Genomic DNA, 24,434 nt, shown 5'->3' on the forward strand with positions numbered 1-24,434 from the left:
TGGTATGTAAAAGGCTGGTACATAAATTAAGAGCCCAAAGTATAGGAAGTATTAGCATGGATAGAAACGTGCTCTCACAGAGAAAACAATTGGAATAAGTGAGTCAGATTGGTTCTTCACCCTTATGAGTTTTGTTTACATTAATGACCTGGAAGAAGATGATAAAAATGCAAACTTTTCAAGTTGCCAATGATGAGGGAAGTAGAAGGGCATGCTGAGATGGGGATACTGTAATTCTGTAATAGGATGTATTTAGATTAAATGACTGGACAAAATCCAGCAAATGGAGTTTAATATGGGTAAGTGCAAGGTCATGCACTTTGGTAAGAAGAATCAAAAGGCACATTACTACAGTACTGTGCAAAGATCTTAAGCACATACCAAAAAAAATCCATAAAACAAAGATACTTCCAAAAATAATGAAAAGTTTCTAAATATCAACAAATTTACTATTAAGAGCAGTAAACAGTAAAATTAAATCAAACCAATATTTGGTGTGACCACCCTTTGCATTTAGAACAGCATCAATTCTCTTGGGTACAGTGTCGTGCAATTTCCATAAAAAAAATATCAGCTGTAAATCAGTTGTTCCAAGCATCTCCTGCAGATTTTGACTATCTCACTTGCTTCTGCCTCTGCAGGTAAACCCAGATAGCCTCGATGATGTTGAGATCAGGGCTCTATGGAGGCCATACCATCTGTTGCATAACTCCTTGTTCTTCTTTTTGCTGAAGATAGTTCTTTATGACCTTGGACGTGTGTTTGGGGGTCATTGTCTTCTGCAGAATGAAACTGCCACTGATCAAGTGCCTCCCTGATGGTATTGCGTGGTGGATGATAATCTGCCTGTCATTCTCAGCAGTGAGCATTCCATTAAATCTGACCAGAGCACCAACTTCACTTGTAGAAATACAGCCCTAAACCTGCAGTGAACCCTGCCATGCTCCACTGTTGACCGCAGACACTCATCCATGTAGCACTCTCCAGCACTTCTACAGCCTCTTGTTTGAGCCAAAAATTTCAAATTTTCACTCATCAGTCCATAGCACTTGCTGCCATTTTTCAACACCCGAGTCCTTGTGTTTATGTGTGTAGATAGGTCTCTTGGCTTTGTTTCCACTTTGGAGGAATGGTTTTTTTGGCAGCAACTCTTCCATGAAGACCCCTTCTGACAAGATTTCTCTGGACTACAGAGGTGTGTACCTGGGTTCCAGTGGTTTCTAAGAGTTCTCAGCTAACAGCGGTGCTGGACTTCTCCCAATTTAGAAGGGTCAATCAGTCTGATGTACAAATGCAAGAAGTTTGTGAACCCTTTGCAATTATCTAGTTTTCTGCATTAATTACTCAAAACCTGGTCTGATCTTCATCTAAGCCACTATAATAGACACACACTATATGCCTAAACTAATTATGCACAATTGGACTTCGCATCAATACTGAGTACCACATTTAAACAATCACAATTTAGATTCAAAAAAAGTATGTGAAACTCAGGTAATGCCTTCAACAAAGGCTATTTGGAGTCAGGTGTTCCAATCAATGAGATGAGATTGGAGGTGTGGGTTGTAGAGGTGCTCTGCCCTGCCCTATAAAGAAGGACACACAAAGCTAGGTTACTGGCAGAGCCTGCTCTTCTCAAGAAAACTCTGTTTATATGCACCATGCCCCGATCAAAACAACTTTCAGAGGACCTTAAAAGAATTGTAGAGCTGCATGAAGCTGGAAAAGGCTACAAAAGCATTTTAAAAGACCTGAGTGTCCATCACATTAAGAGAAATGTTTTACAAATGGAGGAAATTCAGTGTTGTTCCAACTTTGACAAGGAGTGGGTACCCTGCAAATATCACACCAAGAGCACAACGTGCAATGCTGAAGGAAGTGAAAAAGAACCCGAGGGTAACAGCAAAAGACTTGCAGAAATCTCCAGAACTTGCTCAAGTCTCTGTTCACGTTCACTATAAGAAACACCAGGGACGAAACCACTGCTCTCCAAAAAAAAACCTGTCTCAAGTTTGCAAAAGACTACCTGGATGTTCTACAATGATTCTGGGACAATGTTCTGTGGACAGATGAGACAAAAGTTGAACTTTTTGGCAGAAATGCACACTTCTCTGTTTGGAGGAAAAACAGCACTGCACACCAACACCAAACCTCACTCAACTGTGAAGCATGGTGGAAGAAGCATTATGGTTTGGAGCTGTTTTATTGCCTCAGGGCCTGGACAGCTCTCAATCGCTGAAGAAACAATGAATTCAAAATCATATCAAGACATTTTACAGGAGAATGTCAACAGTAGTGGTCCATCACCTGAAGCTTAATAGAAGATGGAAGATGCAACAAGAAAATAATCCGAAAGACAACAGAATGGTTTAAGAACATTAGTGTTTTGGAATGGCCAAGTCAGAGTCCAGACCTTAACCCAATTGAGATGCAGTGGCATGACCTGAAGAGGGCTGTTCATGCAAGTTATCCCAGAAATACTGATGAACTGAAACAGTATTGTATGGAGGAATGGTCTAAAATTCCACCCTGCCATTGTACAAGTTTCAGCTCATCAGGCCGGTGCTTATGCCAGCTTCCGTGACGTGAAGCCACTGAGAGTACAAGACCTCCCACCCCACCCCCGGATAGGAAGCCAGTCTATCATGAGGTTAACCCCCAGCATTTTGCCAGAGCCATTTTCAGCTGGGTGGACTGGAGCAATGTGTGGTTAAGTGCCTTACTCAAGGACACAACACGCTGCCTGGGCTAGGGCTCAAACTCACAACCTTCAGATCGTTAGTCCAACACCTTAACCACTTGGCCATGCCCCACACACAGGAAATATTTGGTAGAGGTTATTGTTGTTAAAGGAGGTTCTACCAGTTATTAAATACAAGGGCTCACATACGTTTTCCAGCTTGGTCTGTGAACAGTTGAACAATGTGTTCCAATACAGAAATGAAAAGTACAATTAGTTGTGTTATTAGTTTAGGCAGATTGTGTCTGTCTATTATTGTGACTTAGATGAAGATCATACCACATTTTATGAGTAATTAACGTAGAAAAACAGGTAATTGCAAATGGTTCACAAATTTTTTCTTGCATCTCTTGTCTGCTGCACTCAGTTTCCATGGCTGACTGCTCCATTTCTGGTCCCCAACCACGCCCATATCTTAGTGTTTCTTAGAAGAGTTTGCACAGCTCATCTTGAAACTCTTGTCTGCTGCTAAACTTCTGCTTGGCAGACCTTACTGATGCAGAATGACCACCTTTGTGTCTTCTTGCTATGCTCAATCTTTCCATAATGTAAGAATTGATTATCTGCCACACTTTCAACTTTTAATTTGGTTGTCCTTCCCCCAGTTTAATTCTACACCATGTTCTGTTTCAGTTAATTAGTTTACTTCATTCAACTCATTATGTAATTAATCATTAGCACCTGTTTGTTATCTTTGTTTAATCATGTACTGGGCTACAGGCCCACAAAGTAATTAAGGCTTTTTGTTTGAAAAATGGTGTATTACTTAATATGCTACACTTTCATAGAAATATTAAAAAAATTCTCTAACATTTCAGAAAATGAATGTTTGGAAATTAAAATTTGCTCTTTTCTACTGACACATGTAGAAGATAAAAGACATTTATTTAAAACAAAATGTATGTTAAAACATCTAGAGTGCCTTAGACTATTGCACAATACTGTAAATGGAGACCGCAAATGAGTGACGTTCAGGTGCCTTCAGCTGTCTTGAGAACATGAATCACGAAGTTAGAAGACAGGTGCAACAAATAGTTAAGGTGGCAAACAGCACGACTGCCTTTATAGCAAAGAGTTAGAAATTTAAGAATAGATGCTTTTATTGAAGTTGTACAGGGTACAACTTTTGGTCACCGAATTACAGGAAGGATATTAATAAGGTTGAAAGAGTGCAGAGAAGGTTTACAAGGATGTTGCCGGGACTTGAGAAACTGAGTTACAGAGAAAGGTTGAATAGGTTAGGACATTATTCCCTAGAGCGTAGAAGAATGAGGGGAGATTTGATAGAGCTATATAAAATTATGACAGGTATAGATAGAGTGAATGCAAGCTGGCTTTTTCCACTGAGGATAGGGGAGAAAAAAACCAGAGGACATGGGTTAAGGGTGAAGGGGGAAAAGTTTAAAGGGAACATTAGGGGGGGACTTCACACAGAGAGTGGTGGGAGTGTGGAATGAGCTGCCAGATGAAGTGGTAAATGCAGGCTCACTTTTAACATTTAAGAAAAACTTGGACAGGTACATAGATGAGAGGGGTATGGAGGGATATGGTCCAGGTGCAGGTCAGTCGAACTAGGCAGAAAAATGGTTCTGCACAGCCAAGAAGGGCCAAAAGGCCTGTTTCTGTGCTGTAATATTCTATGGTATTGGTCGGTCAGGCCATATCTCAAAAGCTTTGGTTTCTTTCCCTAAAAGGACATTGGAAGGAGTCCAAAAGAGACTGACCAAGCCAATTCCTAAAGTGAAAGAGCTATCCTATCAAGAGAAGCTGGACAGTTTGAGGTGCCACTATTCAAACATGCAAGATCCTTGGGCAGCTTGATAAGACAGATCTTGAGATGTTTTCACTAGCTAAGAGAGTCATCAACTCAGGGACACAGTTGCAAGGGGCCACTGGTTAAGAAACTTTTATTTGCAGAAGGTAGTGAACCACTGGAATTCTCTGGCAAGGGCGATGACACAGATAAAAGAATGATAAGGAATTGTGGATTCTGAGCAGAGTTAAAGCTAGCAAAGTTCAGCCATGATCATACTGAATTACAGAGCAGGCTTGAAAAGTTTCATCTTATTTTTTCCAACAGAACCAGCTCCTAACAGTGCGTGTATCTATACATGATTATCTCAAACAACATGCAGAATCAGTATCAGGAGAAAAAAATTTACTCTGGGCCATTGCTGTACCTTTTTGTATTTCTCCAGCATTGCTGCAATGTGGCGGTTTTTCAGGATACTCCTAGCGACAACAAGGCTGGCCTTCTTGGCTTTCTCCAACATTATCTTGTGAGGAAACAAAGGACAGTTAAAGATAAGCTTAAAACAGACAAATCTTTCTTTTTGCATTTAGATTATTTTAAGTCTTGTATTTACTAGGTGCAAGGATTCCATTTCTGCAATCATTTTAGAATAAAGAACATCCCCAGAACTATCTGAAATCATCTAACAAAATAAGCATTTACGAAACTTAGCCTTGGAGATGCTGGACAATATATTTTCCTAACCAACCACAGGTGAGACTTTTAAAGTTCTTGATTCTGTTTAAGAAAAACAGAATCTCTACAGATAAACATGCTTATTTTCAGACATCAAATTCAAGGCAGTATCCACACATGAAATTATAATAGATTTTCTTTAGATAAAAGACCATTGAAAACCAGTTTAGAATATTGACCTAGATAAGGGAGAGGCTAGCTGATACCAAACTACTTAAAGAACTTTACTAAAATCAGGCTCCATGAAAATTGGTACATGCAGCAAAGCAATAAGGTACAAGACCTACACATACAGCACTAAATTAACTGGAACAAGATAATAAACTTCAAGGTACAAGCTATACGAGAGGATGATTACATTAGACTTACCATTCACCTCAGGTGTCACACTAACAATATAACAATTTTTGTGCATTGAACAAACAAATCCCTCAAGCAGTACTTCAGGAAACTAAGTACTATTCAAAATAAGTGTAATTTGTTGTTAGGATTAAACCCATGTGCTCTCAAAGGACAGAAAAAAACAGATTTTGAAGGCACAGGTTTCTTGAAAAGGGTGAGGGTATACAGGAACCCAAAGCTGAGATAGGTTGCAAAAGGCCAAAATTTGCAAAACATCAATGGTCAATTTACCTCTTCTTGCTCCTGATATAAACTGACATATAACTGACATATAAAGTTAATTTCTAGTGAGAAAATCACAACTAAAATTTACTGTTTCCTTTCCCCACATTCATGTATTCTTCTCATTTTGTCTTATTTGAATCCAGAAAAATTCAGTGGAAATCAAGAGGGGAGGGGGAGAAACAATGCTCTTAATAACTCCCTTTTCCTTTCCAGTCCAAATGAAGGGTCTTGGCCTGTAACATTTTTCCTCTACAGATGCTCCCTGAGTTGCTGAATTCCTGTAGCATTTTATGTGTTGCTCATAATGTCCTGCAATTGTAGGATCTCTTATGCTCATATTCAAAAGGCATTTCTTCCACACACAGAGACTTTCCACCCCAAATGATTACTGGATTTGGTTACTCTCCTAAAGTCACTAACATCATTACAAATATAGTCATTGTAGTGAAGGTATTTAATTATCAAAGCAATGGACCCTTGGATAGGTAATAATTTCCACCAACAAAATGGCTAACACTACCACAATTCATGAAAAACCTGGAAATGTAATTCCAGATTCACACTAAATGAAAGAACCACGAGTGTCATCACAAAAGCAAGTTACTATTTATATCCGTGACTGCAACTGCATCTCCTTCTCGTACCACAAAGCACTTACCTTGCGATTCCAGCCATGATCAATAGTTTTCAGGTGACGCATAAGGAGAGCATTCTGCATCGGTATAAACAGATCACAGGCCACACAGTGTGCTGCCTCTACCTTCTTCATGAAATGGTCCAAGCCAACATCTATAATACAATTACAAATTATTAGATACAGCTAAAAAGCTACAGCAGTTGTTCTACAAAAGAAACATTCTGATTTCATGAATTCCCCAATCCAAGAGTAATTTGTGAAGAAACTCCAGAGACAGTAGGCAATAAGAGATATGTGGCTCAAATAAGGAAATGACCAATTTCTTTCCTTTTTCTGACAAGAAAAACACTCTACAGCCAGTTTACAAGCTGAGGCCCAAAATCCAAGATTAGTCCAACTAGTGCTGTTCTGCTGTATGAAAATTATACAAGATGTCCCATTCGTTCCAGTAGTGCATTAAAACTAACCCACATTTTGGTGGAGCTAGCTACGTTAGTTACAAAGCATAGTCCAATTTACCTTGTAGCAGGTCTTGCTGCTGCATAAGCTGCTTCTTCAAAATTGTTTTATCTCCAATTTGCTCCCGACGCTTCTGTGTCTTCTGAATCTTGTTTAAAATATATTCCTAAAACAGATCAAAACATTAAGCATATTCAATATGGGATATTACTATTGGACTTGTTTCAAACATTATAAGGTTGTTAAGTAAGATACACATTCACCATTTACATTTATTCATTGACTATTCATACACACATGTAACTAAAAATATATGGATACCACATTGATAGAAGTAATTACATTATACTAAAACAAGAACCACAAGAATACATACATGTAAAAAGTCAGCAGTTTGCTTGTCAAGCTTGGACGCGATGAATTTGAAAGTTTCGCTATGATATTTACTGTCCATGTGAGCAGTAACCTCCTCATCTTCAAAGGTACGAAATTTACAAATAGAGCAACCATACATTATCCTACAACACAAAAAACGCAAGGTTAAAAACCTGACAGGCTGAACAATTAAGAGTTGAGGAATTTATTGCTATATTAATGATAATCACCTTTCTGTATGACGACCCCGATTTTTCTTTAGTTTGTTTGCCTTCTTCTTTTCTTGCATTGTGGGAACTAATTAAAACAAACCATAAAAACTTAAGTCAGTAAACACATAGCTCCTCTATAATATACTTTGACAGTCCCATCAGAAAATTCTTTAGATCCATAATTAAAACATTAGCCGCAATCATCGTTTTCTACTTGTCAATTCTTTCTGCTCCTGAATAAGAGTTCAGTTAGAGAAGTGGTCAATTTTACATAAAACTATACAAACCACACAACCACCGAAAAAAAACATACACAGATGTGCATAATGACCAGAATAAAAACCCAGATTGACATTTCCACCCTGTTAGAGGGTTCTTGCTGCAATTAAAATACTCGGGGTTCAACTGATGGTAATATACTGCTCATTCACTATACAACTCATTCATCAGTCATTTTGAAATTTATCCATTAAAATTACTATGCCAAGCCCCTCAAACTAATTTCTTAATTAGCAGAAAAAGTGACTAATTTTTTAAACTTCTTTCTCGAGTCAGCAGTTCAAGTACCACAGGAATTTCTTTTAAACAGATTGATTAAAACAGTCTATTGGTCTATACAGTATTGCCTCAGGGTTCTTTTGGCGAAATCAAGCACTTCCAAATGTATTACTTTTTATGTTTCACTGACACACATTGCAACCAAGAGCAATCACAAAAATCTGTGAATTTATGAGGGGACATAATTTTAGGGTGCTTGGAAGGAAGTGTGGGGGTAAAATGTCTGAGTACGTTTTGTTCTTTCAAAAAAAAAAGACAGACAGGGTGGTGGGTACCTGAAAACCCCTGCCAGAGATGGTGCTAGAGGCAGATGCATTAGGGGCATTTAAGAAACAATCTGATAGGCACATGGATGATAAAAAAGATGCTAGACTTTGTCATAAGGTAGGGTTCATATGATCTTAGAGCAACATCATATGCTGAAGGGCCTGTACTGAGCTGTAACGTTCTATGTACGCTATTTTACACCACTGGAATCAAGTTGCAAAACTTGCCAGTTGGTGGTTAGTTAACACAAATACATAATACATATAACAAAATACATTCAAAAGCAAGTTCATCAAATGCCACAAGTCATGATTTTCGATAACTTGTTCAACAATTCTCATACAATGATTAAAAACACACACAACTCTTCTTACTTTGCTGTACTCACCCCAGATGGAGTGATGAACCGTAAAATAAAGGAAGAAAAATCTGGTGTATAATTGAGAATATCAGAAGGGAGAATGTCATAAAAATATTAATCTTACAGCGCTTTGGTTTCTTGTCCGCAGAATCTTTACCTTCAGCAGTCTAGAATTAAAATAAAAAGATCATTATTAAAGCATTCCACAGTGATTGGTCTGCTCCCACTGTTTAAATAACACAATATTAGAAAGTGTGCTGAAGTGAAAAATCAGTTGATAACTTTCAGGAATATACATTAAACTATTCTGTATAACCAGCATGCCTGGCAGGTTATGATTTAGACTTTCGTTACTAGTAAAAGACACTTAGTTGGCATTTCAAATAGGATTGATTTATAAACAGACCTGTATTGTTATTAATATCAGTTTTCCTTCTCAACCACAAAACACATCACACTTGTAAATATCCACCTACAGACCCCAGAAAAGGTGTACTTTGCAAGTAACTATTCGCACACTTGTGAAGATGGTAAACCTACATTTCCTCAGAATTCTCCCATTATGAGTGTGGTGCTAGCAAAACTACCTCTACAATCAATCCTATTTTCACAGCTGCATTCACAGACAAGATCATGACTACTACAGGTCCACTGGTTACACTGGCCATCATAAGTAAGCGCTATTGTTCACCAAACGATGGAAGCACAGGAAATACATTACACAGATATCTATTCAATCTGTGTCAGTCCAAGAGAAAGGGAGCTCTCCAGCCTAATCCCACAACAAATTGCACAGTCCTGAAGGTCAGGGGTATTCAAACACATACCTAATTATGTTCAAGTGTGGTTATAGTTTCTGCTTCCTCTATTTTTTCAGACAAAGCTTCACATCCCTACCACCTTTTGTGTGAATTAATTCTTCCATCAATTAAGCAATAAAGGTTCATACCCAAATCGATTCCAATAATTTTCCTGTCTCTAAAGCAACACCAAATATCCTGTGATTACTTGGTTTGTCCCCCATTTCCATTTTTAAAATGATCTTTAAAAATCAACCAGGGCTTTTAATGCAGTTGGCACCCAGCAATCTTGGACACTCAGCATGTTGTTTGATATGTTGGATGTTTAATACTGCGAGTTATCCATGAATTGCCTTTCACTCCACTACCACAAGATGGCAGAAGCTTATATAAATGGAATAACAGATGTTAAGCATAAACTCGGTATGAAACAAGCCAGCTATATTTCGCAAAGCAAACCAAACCAGGAACAAAATAATTAAAATATACCAAAAGCATTTGCTCTCCTCATCACACCTAGGAAGAATTCTGTTTTTAGAAGGTATTTAACATCACTGGCATCAAGATATCACTTACACCTCCATCACCGGATTCACAGCCATCATCATCTGCTGAAACAAAACATAGGACAATTATATACCAAACCAATAATAATGGATAATGAGGTAGAATTTTAAAACTGACTGGAATAAATGATTAAATAAATATTTGTAGTTTTTCACTCTCAGTACATATCACTCTCTATAACAAATTTGTGAGTGTTAAGGATAGAGGAAAATATTAATGTATAATTCAAAATCATGCCACTAAGAACATTTTGGTAGCACAATGCTTTACAGTACAAACAACCCAGGTTCAATTCAAGCCACTGTCTGTAAAGAGTTTTCCTGTGACCACGTGGGTTTCCTCCGGGTGCTCCGGTTTCCTCCCACAATCCCAAGCAGTACTGGTTGGTAATAAATAGTTACTGTAAATTGCCCCATGATTAGAATCAGATTAAATTGGGGGATAGTTAGGTGGCATGGCATGAAGAGGTGGAAGGGCCTATTCTGCACTGTATCTCAATAAATAAACCATAAAAAACATAAGCTCAAGCACAATATAAAACAAATTAAACATTCCTATAGCTATCTAAATAGTTCAGTGACAAAGGCATACACCTAGTGGCCACTTTATTTTCACTCTTTAATGCAAATATCTAATCTGCCAAGAAATGTGATCTTAAGTGACTTTGACTGTAGAATGATTGTCGGTGCCAGTCCTGTGATTTTCACCAAAAAAAAGTCTAGAGTTTATAGAGAATGGTTCGAGAAACAAGGAGCGTCAGTTCTGAGCAAAAACACCTCGTTAATGAGAGGTCAGAGGAAAATGACCAGGCTGGTTCAAACTGACTAAAAGGAGATAGTGATTCAACTAACCACACGTTACGAGAGTGGTGTTGAGAACAGTGTCACTGAACGCACAGCATGTTGAACCTTGAAGTGGATGGGTTACAGCAGCAGAAGACCACACTGGGTTCTACTCCTGTGCCCTACTTCCTCAGAAGTCTGTGGAGATTCAGCTTGTCATTAAAAATCTTAGGAAATTTCTATAAATGTGTGGTGAAAAGTGTCCTTAATGGCTGCATTACAGGCTGGCATGGGAATACCAATGCCTCTGAGCCGAAAATTCTACAAAAGGTAGTGGATTCAGCCCAGTACATCACAGGTAAAAGCCTCCCAACAATTGAGCATATCTACGTGAAATATTGCCATAGAAAAGCAGCATCCATCATCAAAGATCCTCAACACCCAGGCCATGCTCTTTTCTCGCTGCTGCCATCGGGTAGAAAGTACAGGTGTCTCAGGACTCGCACCACCAGGTTCAAGAACAGTTACTATCCCTCAACCATCAGTCTCTTGAACAAAAGGGATAACTATACTCATTTAAGGACTTTTATCTTGTTATTTCATGCTCATTATTTATTGCTATTTATTATCTACATTTGCAGCTTGTCTACCGTTTACAGTTACTGTTCTAGATTTACTAAGAATGCCTGCAAAAAAAGAATCTCAGGGTTGTACGTGATTACATGTATATACTCTGATAATAAATTTTACTATTAATTTATTACCTAATGAAGTAGTCACTGAATGTATATTTCTACTCAACTATTGGTCTGTACTGTTTTTCACAGCCGTCTAACCCCAGGTCATCCCACCAAGAAATCCAACCATATTCTCCACCCGCCACCCCCCAGACTGACGCAGTCAGCTGTGCTCCTATCCTGCATCTATATTCAGCCCAGTTAAATTGAAGCAAACTACATAATGGACAATAAGGTGAAGACATTTCTATTCCACAACTACAAATTTGATTCCAAACTCAGAATGAATTGCAAAACTACTAGTTTTATCTTATTTGCCAACTTTGCTACTCTGAAAAGTTCAAATGAAATCTCTTTTGGAACCAGATATCAATGAGTGTTACTCATACAGCTTAAATTTTAAAATGGAATTAGTGAAAAACTACAATATTTAAAATACAAGGAACCAAAATTTTAAAAAGTGGTCTGACTGAATACCATCTGTACCTAAATACAGCAGAAAATCAAGTTCCAGGGATAAGTTTCAATCATTTGGCACAAATCCTTCCCATCTCCAAGCTTGAAGTGTGCACAATGTATAGGACTACTCAAAAGCGGTTTGTTTACCTTTGTGTAAATGTCCTTATGTGAAGGCAATAGAGTGAACTGAGCTAAACTTATGTGCTACTTGCAATCAAATGGTTTGCAGACCATTATCACCAAGGTCAATGATTTGGAAGGCTCCAGGAGACAGAAGTGAATGGAGAGAAGCTGTGGATACAAGCATACCTGCATCTGATCCCTCTTCAGTTTTTGCCTGTTTGTTCTCTGGCTCGTCAGTACTACCCGTAGATGTTTTCCTCTTCCTACCAAAGCCCGCATTTGTTTTCTTCATCTGTTAAAAATCAAAGACAGTTCAATTCCCACAAATTAGGTGCCTTTCATTTAAAATCACTTAAATAAGTATGCCAAACAAAATCTTCCACTCTGCGTGTAGGATGTGTATAAGCCATCTTGAAACACTCCAGTTTTTAATGCCTTGACTTCCAAAGGAACATAAAAGTAATTTTCCTTCCCAGATTAATAAATCTGGTGCCTTCTTTAAATCAGGACCTGTGATCTTGAGGGAACCTGTTCCCCAATCACGTGACTTACGTTCCAAGATATTGCATTTCTAATACTGATAGCAAAGATTACAAAGTCCTTAAATCCAATGATGCCTCAAAGCAAAAGCAATATTATGGGCATAACTTGAAAAACTGAATGTTGTGCTTAAAGGAGGATTTAAACCACTACATTTTGGACTAGCTGAAGATATGACACAATTCCCTATCGTATTTACAGTATCAAACACATCAGACAGTTAACAAAGAGGTTTTTGAGTTTATAACTCTGCAATATTCATCTTACTCCCATACAACATTCTGGACTACTCTGGATCTACCAGTTCATTTGTAACGAAAGCTATTTTGTCACCAATTTTGAAAGATCTCATAAAATGCTTCCCCGTTCCATAGATAATGTAGCATGTCTGGTGAGTATCCTCCCATGACCAAGACACATAGTAGTAGTGTCATTATCCAGCTACTGCCTAAAAAGTTAGTCAGCACAAATATTGAGGAAATTGACAACAGAAAAGTTAAAAGATGAAATATCCACAATTATATGACTTAATACTGCAAAATCCCTTTGCAAGAACTCAATGCTGCCAAATACTGGAGCTAAAAAAAAGATTTTCAAGACCAGGGTAGAAAAAACATCCTACTTTCCTTACAAAATCAAGCATATTTTAACTAGATCGTATTTTTTATCAATACATAAAGCATCCAGAAAGTTCTACAGTAAATTAAGAGACTCAAGCTACTTATGACTGATTGACTGATCACAAGCCAAGAATGGAGCAAGTCTTTTGATAAAGTTTCACTAATTACTAGGTTGTCAAAATACTTTTAAAATGGCCCACATTAAACTAAACAAATTTCATGGAACTCTAAATAATAGTTCCTGTAAATCAGAGAACAAAGTACAGCATTGCAATTACTAGCATTTTAGTTCATACATACTAATTACAAATCAAACATCTAACTGAGGTGTAAGAAATGAGTGCAAAGTGCAGCTGACCACAAAATGCATAAGGTGGCAGCAAGACAAGAGACAGTAGAATAGACTGAATACAGTTATATTCCCAAAAGAAATGAGAAGAAACAATATTAAATACAAACACAGACTAACTAACATGAGAAATGGCAAATTGTAAAGGTAATTTAAATTTAAGACAGTAACTCACTTTTTATCTCAAGGTTTTAAAAGTAGCTCAAACATTTGCAAACACATGGATATTTTCCCTAGTTTATTGCAGTCTAGCAAAATCTCAAAGAATTGAAAAACAGCAATCATAAGACTCATCTTCAAAGCCAAAAAGGTTCAGATCAAGAGCTAATATACAAGAATTTGATGCGTTTGAAAGCATCTAGACGCACAGTGAGGCGCGTGAATCTGCATTTCTTTTTAAGAACAGGAGATAGTAGTAGATTCCTTTGAGGAGCAGCTGACCAAAAAGTGGAAATAGTGTTATGTGCCTGGATATTAGAAGCCATTTTGATATTAATGACAATCTCTAACGATGTGTCATAGTTTTTTTTAATGACAACTTACACAAATGACCTAGATGTAATTACCAAAGGGATGAATGCCAAATTTGCTAATGACACAAACATAGGTAGAAATTTGAAGAGGACAGACACTATAAGGGGATATAGATTTGTTAACCAAGTTGGGGGGGAAATTTGGAATGGATTACAGGAGGTTCCCAAGTTATTAAAGACCTGATTCACATTAACAACTTTACCCAAATTCTCCCAGACTCTGTTCACAGGCACAGTACTCAAACCTCTTCATCAGAAAATGATGCAAACATTAGCCACAGAAAAAGCCAATGCCTTTTCCAAACTCTCCTTCAGTTAAGATCAAATGCCGAAAACCCTGAGCCACCTCTTGCAGTACGCATTTTTTTTAATTAAACTGCCAATAGATTAGCAGATCAATTCTCCAGGACTGCATTCAGACAAACATTCAAATATACTCTTATAAATCAGTCTCCAAGCAATGCAACTTTGGCAGAAATTGTTTTGAAGTTTAGTTTCCAATATCTACATACATGAAAGCTCAGTTTATGGCCAATTCTCAGGAATGGGACCCTTAAGTAACATGGGAAATGTAGAGGAATCTGGATGCCCCAGTGCATGAGCCACAACAAGCCCTTTTGTAGGTATAGCTAATAATCAGTGGAATTAAACAAAATTCAAAAAGAAGGAAGGTAATCTTGGATATTGGTAAGAACAAAGAATCAGGTTTATCATCACTCACATGTCATGAAATTTGTTCTTTTTTGGGTATGAAACTGCTGCAAAAAAACAAGTACCATGACATAGGTGAGTGATGATAAACCTGATTCTGATAAGGGTCTCTATTGTGGACAGAGTGGGAAGAGGCACTCTTTCTCTGGTACCTGCCCCACACCCCTCCCGCAGTGCTCCACCCTCGCTCGCCATTCCCAACATCCTTTGCTCCTGCCAGATTTACAAACTTACTCTCAGCTCCACATTGTCAAACATAGTACTGTGCAAAAGTCTTAGGTACTCTAGCTAGTATTTCTATATAGTACAGTATACTTATAGTACAGTGTACTTCTGCACAGTACTATATAGAATATGCAATTTCAATAGAATCATTTTAGTTAAGGAAAGAACATCAGGGAAAATTAATAAAATTGATACTTGGAATGGATGAGTCTTAATGAGGAAAGGTTGTATAGACAATGTATATTGCTGGAGAGGGACCTGACCAAAACATACAAGATGATGAGGGGTTTTAAAGGGCGGCTGTAGAGAGAAAGTATACTGTGTTAGAATCTTAAATGGGGCAGGGTCATATTTGAAAACATGGAGTCACCATTTAAAATATGTGGTCACCAATTTAAGACAGAGACAGTGAAATTTATTTCCCCCAGAAGGTCATGGGCCTTTGGACTCCTCTTCCTCAAAAGAAGAAATAAGATACTTCCAATAAGAAAATGAAAGGCTCATATAGCTAGAAATGCAAAATCAAGATGACAATCAGATTATCCATCACCTTATTAAATAGCAGAGCAAACACAAGGGTACAAATGGCATATTCCCCATCTAATTCATATGCACAGGAGCCTACTATAATGATAACATACAAACTTATATGATAGTTGGCAATGTATTAGACTGATAAATGATTAGTCTTCAAACTGCCTAGTATCTATCTGTCTGACCCAGGAACAAAAGCATGCCATTCAAGCAAGTCCTATTTTTTAATTTTGCCAACGCTGATTTCAATAGTCAATATTCAATAGTTCCATTTAATATTAATGAATGTATACCATATACAACCTGAAAATCCTGATTTACACTTTCATGTTTTATATGTTTAATTTTGAGTGCTGCTCATAATGCTATGTGCTACCGCAAGTAAGGTTTTCATTGTACCCGTGCAGACATGTACAATGCATAACACAATAAACTTAACTGAATTTTCAAGTCAAACACTTGGTTCCCCAATATTCCAAAACAAATGAGCCTGGCTTCCAGATCAGAGTCCAACTAAGCACATGTCAGGTTTAGGTAGACATGCCATCCCCATATTAAGAATGACCAATTTAAGGACACTTCTACATACAAGAAATCTTCCGTTTTATTAAATTCAGAAGTCCAATTTAGGTACAAGCAGTAAATAGTTTCTTCTCTTTCCCCACTTCTAGTAAGTGTACTCTTTTGATGCTATTCATTACAGTATCATAAGACCGTAAGACGTAGGCCATTCAGCCCATTGAGTCTACTTCACCATTCCATCATGGCTGATCCCAAATCCCACTCAACCCCATACACCTGCCTTCTCGCCATATGCTTTGATGGTGGTGTGATTACCGTATTAAGTGATTTTCATGTATTTCCAATGTATAGAGAAAGTTGACTTATGGACATCTGTAAAAAATGCAATCTATGCAATGGCTTGATATTTTATCCAACTCAGAACAGGTTGTTTAACACTCCCACACGTCTTCCATTCTTGATGAATAGTATTGCACACACAGTTCACCCCACTTTTTGTACTTGGGCTCTAGGCTGGATTGGCAATGGGTGCTATTTTCTTTGACTCCCAATCAAACCCTGTCTTGCATGACAACAAAGTGCTACCAAATGCCAAGGAATACCACAGGATTCAGCATAGGAGCTAGTGTCATTTATAATTATTTATCATTTATGAAATTAATTCTGTTCTAATAATACTAAATTTAAAGCAGTTAATAACAAAAGATGCAATTTGTAAAAGAAGGTAATGAGATTTGACAGAAAAGAAACTGGTTGAATAAAAACAAAATATGAAGATACATGAGGCACTGTAATTAGAAAGCAAGATCTTTGGACTTGACAACAAGCTTGACTATAACGATTTTTACCCACAAAGTTAGGATGTATAGCCACACAGGAAGTGTTTTTAAGCTCAAAAATAATCCTGTATCTGAAGCACTACATACAATGTAAGTCTCCTAATGATAGGGGATGAAGTACGAAAACAGACTCAATAACTCATCCCACAACCCAGAGGAAGACAAATATCAGAATTTCGATATTTAAAACTATGATAGCTTTGGTCAAACTTGATCCTGCACATTTTCCTGTTCATTCGAAATTAAACACTGAGAAAATTACATATTTATTTTGGTAAAACAATAGCAAAAATAAGAATGTACTTCTGGTAAAAAAAACCTGCAGTAAACTTGAAAATTTACACGGTTTTATGCCAATAGATGAGATTTAAGGGTACTAGAAATGCATTGTGCAAGGTGGATCAAAGATGCATCCAGCCTGACAACGTGTTTTCATAAAAGAAAACAGATTGCCATCATGAAAATTGAGGCTTACATCGCTGCCACTAGATAGTACCCAAAAACAAATACTGCTACCTTTGCAAGTTAAAAAAAATCATCAGATTCAGAGATCACATTTCTGAAAATTGTTTCAAGTTTGAAACTTGGCAAGAAAATACTACAACCCCTTAAACACCTAAAAGTATTGCTGCAGTATGATTATAGAATCTCATTCATTTCTGCATGCATACAATATTCAATGCATTTGATTCTTAGGTAGCTGGTTCAAAAAGCATTATGTGCCCTTACATTATCAACTATTATTACATATTCAAAACGTAGGCTTCCAGTTCACCAAGGGAAATAGTACCATGCTGTTTTAAGTATAAAAAAGATCTCCTACAGTTCCTTTCAAGAGTATAAAATCTGATTTTATTCTACTTAATTGCTTAATATAACAATAGAAATATATTTGCTGCATCCATGCTAGAAGTGAAAGATAAAAGATCAGAAACACACCTCCTATTATTTTGTACTATCACTAGAAGCAACAACTAAGTTTAATACAGCATCTATGGCAAAGTAAACAATACGATTCCAAATTTAACATTATGAACACAATAAAAAGGAAATACAGTGGATTCCAATTAATTGGGCCATCAGTTAATTGGGATAGCCACTTATTTGAGACAACAGTAACAAATCAAGAAAATAGCAGGGATTCCATTTGTGGGGAACAAACCACTTAACTGGGACAGAAGGTTGCTGTTGAACAGTAGCGTCAGTCATGTGCACTTGTGTGGCGTTGGACACTACACTGTGCTTAGAGCGAACAGTTTTTAAATAGCGTCAGTTGTGTATGTATGCATTATATTACCCATCTGGTCCAATTTCTAAACCAGTGAATCTTGATTTTTTTTTACCTCCAAAACAAAATTTTTGGTTTCAATTTGGATCAAATTAAAACACATCCCCAATTGGCAGATGTAACTGGACAGCCAAAATCTACAATTGCACGCAATGAAAGCAGTCCAGTATCTGCACTAGGTGTCTGCGCTTATTTTGTTCATTTACAGTCAAACAAAAGAACACAGCCACATACAATGGATGAACTTCTCTGTCGATAATTATTCAGTACTAATACAGTTTTATAGTACTGTAGTAGCATTGGGAGTGTTCCAATTTGTTCTGTATTTCATTTAAATACATACTTTGTTAGTTAAATGGTACCTTGTCTTTTTTTTTTACACCTTTTAACTATTTCCATGAAACTTTGGCTAATTGGGCCAAAACGTACTGGTCCCAATGTGTCCTAATTAACCTGAATCCACTGTATTCATTTTTGTATTCAAGACAACACCATAAAATATGTTTTATAGAGCATCCTTAAAGTTTAGGGTATGTGCTTGTATCCTGAGTTATAGTTGATTTAACACTAAATTCAGGTACTGGAAATTAGTATTGCTCAGTATTACCTATTCTCCAAACACTGATGCACTGGTTGGAATACACAGAAGACATCTGCCTTTCAACAATGAAAATAAAGCAGCTAAAGTTTTCCATAGTCCCTTTAATACTGCATTAATATGCAAAGCATTTTTTCAAAAAAATGCTCACTTAAACAAAAAAAAATCCTATCCTAATCAAAAAAAAGGACCACTTGCCTGCTATATTAAAACAATTAAAAATTCCCATTCCTTCATTTGTCCTATTCATTACTGCTTAAAATAAAAGGTATTAAAAAAAAAAGGTACTTACGCCTCTCATTCGAATCTGATTCCTCCTTTGCTGTCTGCCACCTCCTAACGATCTTCCCGATCCCTGAACTCTGAACAGGTCCATAGGGATAATGTTTGGGGAGAAGAGCGAAGGGAGGTTCCTGGTGGAGGAGGCGGTGGCGGCGTTGTGGCCCCTGCCTCCCATCGACAGCTCATTCCAGCGTGCAGACATCCGCCCGGAACTTGCAGGTGACATGTAGGGGTCGTTCCGATTGGGTCTGTTATATGGCCGGTCTCTAGACCAGTTCTGGCCCCACTGGTTAGTTGGGCCGTATGGGTCACGTGCTCTGTTCTGGAAATGATCTCTGCGGTTCCCGTAGGAGCTGTCGTAGTGGTCATAGCGACCTCCATAGGAATCGTTATAATCAGGCCCATATTCACTGTAACCGTAGCCAGATCTGTACAGATCACGGTCATTCAGTGAAGACCCGGAGTCGTAGGACTCGTAAGGTGTAAACCTGAAAGAGTCGCACAGTAAGCAAGGAATCTGGTCAGTAGCTGGAAAGCATGATGGCACAAGTCTGCCAAGTCGTCACAGCAGACTAAAATCTAAACAACAGTTTCAGCTAATCACAGAACATATGTGATTTGCAATAATAAGCACTGGCTGAAATGGCCAGCCTGTAACAAACACTTATTTCGATTACTAATGGGACTTTGAAAAATTTAACTGATAAATAAACAACAAAATACTCTTTTTTGGGTGCTAGTTTTCTAGTTTTGTCTTGGCAGTGCAGTCAGTATACACTGCTTTTTATAAGTACGTTGCTATACAGTTCACAGCAGAATGGAAAAATCCACCATTCATTGGATTTTAGCCATTTTAAAGTTATATGCCATGGGGAAGCAATGGCCAGGGAGGATGGGGACAGTAGGATGTACGAGGAAGAGTGGAGGAAGAAATTACAAAGCTATGAACTCAATGGCAACCTTAAAATGACAAAGTAGAATTTTGGCTTCAATATGCTTACATCATTGGGTATTACCTTTATGAACCAAAGCTCATCCTTGAAGTCAGCAGAAACGATGGGAATTTTTTCACCATGCTACACATTCTATGTCAAGTACAAATATTAGTTCGGATACTCTACTAAAGCACCATTTACATTGCCAATCTGAAACAAATTTAAATCCAGTTTCACAAGGAGCTTAAAGTGCACTTTATTTCCCTATTTTAAATGCAGCATGTTTCTAGATGTTTGTGATATAATGAATCCAAAAGAACAGACAGAAGTGGCCTGCAGAGCGGAAGCAAGGCTGATCTTGCATCAATAACTGATCTGATTGTGTAAATGGAATTGAAACTGCGCCAGGTTCTTGCAGCACATGCAGTACAAATAATTTTTGGTATACACAGTATCAACTTTTCACCCCCAATATGCCAATAGTGCAAGTACCTAATTTCAAATTTCAGTCAAATCCACTAAAGGAGCCAGATATGCACTAAAACCACCCTGCCCCAACTCTCATCTATATCACAGGAAAATGTTGAATTCTAAGGCTTGATTCTCCACAAATTAGTACTTGGAAGCTTGGCAAGGTAACACTCCTATCAAATATTTAACACTTCTTAAAACACATCAGCTTTCCTTAGAAAAGTTTCACTTTGTTTTTCCAAAATTCCATTGAGATATTTGGCAAGATGCATTAAACATCTAGTTGAAACTAGCTTACAGTGTACTGGTACATCCAAAAAAAGGCAAATAAGACTTTTCCTCTATCTGAATTAAAGTAGGTTAGTCTGCCCATCAGGCTATCAGTTAGATGACTCATCTACATCAGAACTTGTTACTTACCGGGGTCCTCAACGTATTTGCTAAGAAAACCAATGCTATTTAAAAACAAATTGAACCTATTCCATTTTCCTGATACTCAACAACACTTATGTTTCTCTAACAACCTTCTGAACGTTCAGACATAGGCTCCAACTGTATTTGTCCTCCTTTCATTCATTTAAGGGACATTTTATTACAAGCCTCTGCCATACTCAAAAAAATTCTTAACACAAAGTTGATGATCATGCAATTATTGTGGAAAATAGCAACTTTAATAATTAAAGCTTTAAGATGCATAGTTCAAAAGCAATCTGGTTATTCATTTTGAAAATAAATTGAGAGCAAATTACTAATTCGGATAGTGAATCACCAATTCTTTCAGAACAGCAATATAAGATATTCGTCCATTTGGTTAAAAATACTGATTTAATTAAATCAAAACTTTAATTCTGCTGAATCACAAACGGACCATTCAAAATGTTTGTGGAATGATCAAATGAAAAAACCCAACAGAAGCTTATTTAAGTCATACAGCGTCATCCCAAAATCAAACTGTAATTCTAATCATTTACCTAGCAATGAATTTCTTAAAACTTCCAAGTCTTCCACGTCTAACAACCCACGAGTCACACATACAACCAGTATAGAAGAGGCAATGACAGATGAACAATGGTTTTTAAATATAAATATGGTAGTTATAAAACTATGTTCTTTATCCATTTAAAAGCTCGTCATTAAGTATTTCAATTATTTTTAAGCAACCAAAGTTGTCCAACAAAAATATAAGCGGTCAATGCCACTGAAAGGAATTTATATATATTACACTACTCTTCCTGTTTGCTCCAGCAAATACCTGTTGTCCTGGTAAGTATCTTGCACCTGATTTTCAGACTCTAACTGAGAAAGCATATCCAGGCGCTTGTTGATTTTAGCAATGATGGTGTCTGTAGCTGTGTTTTTGGGAGCTTCCCAGTTCTTGTTGCCAGCACTGTAGCCATAATTTGTTGCAGTACTGGGTATAGTATCTTGGGTATAACTGTAATCATAGCCATCATATTCTGAAATTGAAGAAGTATTTTTTGGATTAGACACGCAATTTTTAAATTTAAAAACTGTCTTTCTGAAGTACAGACATTTGCCCTGATGTAAACTATTACAATTTTCAAATACCGTATATGCCCATGTTCCTCAATTATATTGGATAATCATTCAATCACCTCTGCTTTCACCATATCAGAATATGTAGCCTTTTCCAGCTTCATGCATCTCTACAATTCTAGGTCCTCTGAAAGCTTCTTTCATCGATGCATAACGCACATAAAGAGATCTTTCTTGAGAAGAGCAGGTTCTGTCAGTAACCTGACTTTGTCTTTCTTTTTTATAGGACAGGGCACCTCTACAACTCATACCTCCAATCTCATCTCATTGATTGGAATACTCCAAATAGTTTTTGTAGAAGGCATTAACCCAGAGGTTCATATGCTTTTTGGAATCTAGACTGTGATTGTTTAAATGATACACTCAGTATTGACAAGTACAATTGTTTGTGTTATCACTTCAGGCAGATTGTGTTTATTATTGTGACTTAGAAGATCAGATCACATTTTACAAGTATTTAATGCAGAAAACCAGGTAATTGCAAAGGGTTCACAAAATTTTTTTGCAACTGCACTCTGAATCCCCAAGTAGTCAGACTGTAATTTATTTGATTCCTCTTAATGCAATGGCATATTTAATGCAGTAACATAGCAAAAAACAATTAGGACATTCAGCTCTTATAATTAAGATCTTTTAGTTGAATATCACTTTCAAACACTAATTTCACAGTCCTTCATTTATCTTAATATCAAAATAATTATCATTTTCTATGCAAAATATACTCAGTAAATGAACATTCACAGCACCCAAGTATCAGAAGCTTCAATATCCTGAGTAAAGAAATTTCTTTGTATCTCAGTCTTAAGTGCTTATCTTTAAGATTACAAATCTTCATTCTAGACAGGTCAGCCAGGGAAAATGTCACAACGACAAAGCCTGTATCAGTTACAGAATAACTGTCCTAACTCCCACCATCACATGACTCAGCCTGGTGAGCTTTCACTGCACACCCTCTCTTACAAGTATCCTTCTTCAGAAAGGGAGACCAGGTCTGTGCTCAATATAGTAGAGGCAGTCTCACCAGGACCCTAACCAATTCCAATGTCTTCACTCTTGTACTCAAATCCTTGAATAACAGTAGACTTTACCTTTACACTGTGGTGTAACTTCATATTAATTACCAGTCATTCACATACAATGACACCCAGACTGTTCTGTATCCCAATATCTATTTCTGCCCTTTGACAGGTCTTGTTTTTTGTCCTGCAGGGTGTCTAGCCACCGTCCTCACCAGGCAAGCCTGCTGGTGGAGCCGGTTTAGTCGCCAACCACCCAACCATGCAAAAGGTAGTATTGGGTTATGTGGTACCAGTAGCACTCAGACCAGTGACCTGTCAAAGGGCAGATGAACCCTCTCGTAGGATCAACGGCCATCTAGCAAACACGTGCCGTGAAGCACAGAAAGGGAAGCCCTTGCATCGAAGCTTGGTCTGGCCATTCACTACAACAGAACATTCCCCAGCTGTCTTCTACGCCACCATGCCGCTGGATCCGGGAGGGGATATCGAGAGGGTGGGTCTGGACCTGTGCAATCCCCCACTCACCTAAAATCCATTCACGCTCACACTGTTCCTTTCTGAGGAATGGGGTATCCTCAACACACCCAAGTCCTGTAGCAACGGACAAGTGGCGAAACGGTAGGCTTAACCAGCTGGGAGCCATAGTCACAAGTCTGCATGCAGGCGGCAGGGGGAGAGTGGTCGCACATGGATTACAGAGCGGAGATCCGATGAGGCAGCACCCTCTGCGTCTGAGTAGCCCTGTTAGGGAGGCACTGCTCATCCTACAATTAGGGAAGGGCCTAGAAAAGGTGGCTCAACAAAGCCCACTCACACCAACCTGGCCAGTCTACCGCGGCTAGCGGGTCGTCCAACTCTAGCGGTAAGAATCACAAGCAGACTCTGATTGTCGCCTCATGGAACATACGAACTCTGTTGGACAATGCTAACTCTGATCGCCCAGAGAGACACACTGCACTTGTTGCTCATGTGCTCAAGGACTACAACATGGACATTGCGGTTCTCCAGGAGTCCCGACTTGCTGGAGAGGGAGTGCTTTGTGAAGAGAAAGGAGGGTACACATTCTTCTGGTCTGGCAGGCCTGAAGAAGAATGAAGAGAATCTGGTGTGTGCTTGGCTATCAAGAACTGCCTCACAGCAAAGCTACCAACCCTGCCTGTTGCTGTAAATGACCGAATCCAGACCTTGCGTACACCTCTGCAAGGAAAGCGCTGCCTCA

The 24,434-nt window shown here is 38.0% G+C and overlaps 1 protein-coding gene across 2 annotated transcripts in view; it reads right to left on the reverse strand.

The window, feature by feature from the left end:
* LOC140740140 (A-kinase anchor protein 8-like) overlaps positions 1-24,434 on the reverse strand; it is a 42,923-nt gene that overhangs the window by 3,315 nt on the left and 15,174 nt on the right. Inside the window, exons 3-12 of one of the 2 annotated variants that reach the window (XM_073069076.1) lie at positions 21,892-22,096; positions 19,244-19,721; positions 12,379-12,484; positions 10,101-10,132; positions 8,849-8,891; positions 7,557-7,623; positions 7,328-7,469; positions 7,012-7,117; positions 6,514-6,644; positions 4,921-5,016 (exon numbers count right to left, since the gene is read on the reverse strand). In XM_073069076.1, the coding sequence (XP_072925177.1) occupies positions 4,921-5,016; positions 6,514-6,644; positions 7,012-7,117; positions 7,328-7,469; positions 7,557-7,623; positions 8,849-8,891; positions 10,101-10,132; positions 12,379-12,484; positions 19,244-19,721; positions 21,892-22,096 (1,406 nt within the window). Of the gene's footprint in view, positions 1-4,920; positions 5,017-6,513; positions 6,645-7,011; positions 7,118-7,327; positions 7,470-7,556; positions 7,624-8,848; positions 8,892-10,100; positions 10,136-12,378; positions 12,485-19,243; positions 19,722-21,891; positions 22,097-24,434 lie in introns of both variants that reach the window. The other variant, XM_073069077.1, reaches the window with a different exon arrangement.

This window comes from Hemitrygon akajei, chromosome 16, assembly GCF_048418815.1.
Source record: "Hemitrygon akajei chromosome 16, sHemAka1.3, whole genome shotgun sequence".
NCBI lineage: Eukaryota > Metazoa > Chordata > Chondrichthyes > Myliobatiformes > Dasyatidae > Hemitrygon > Hemitrygon akajei.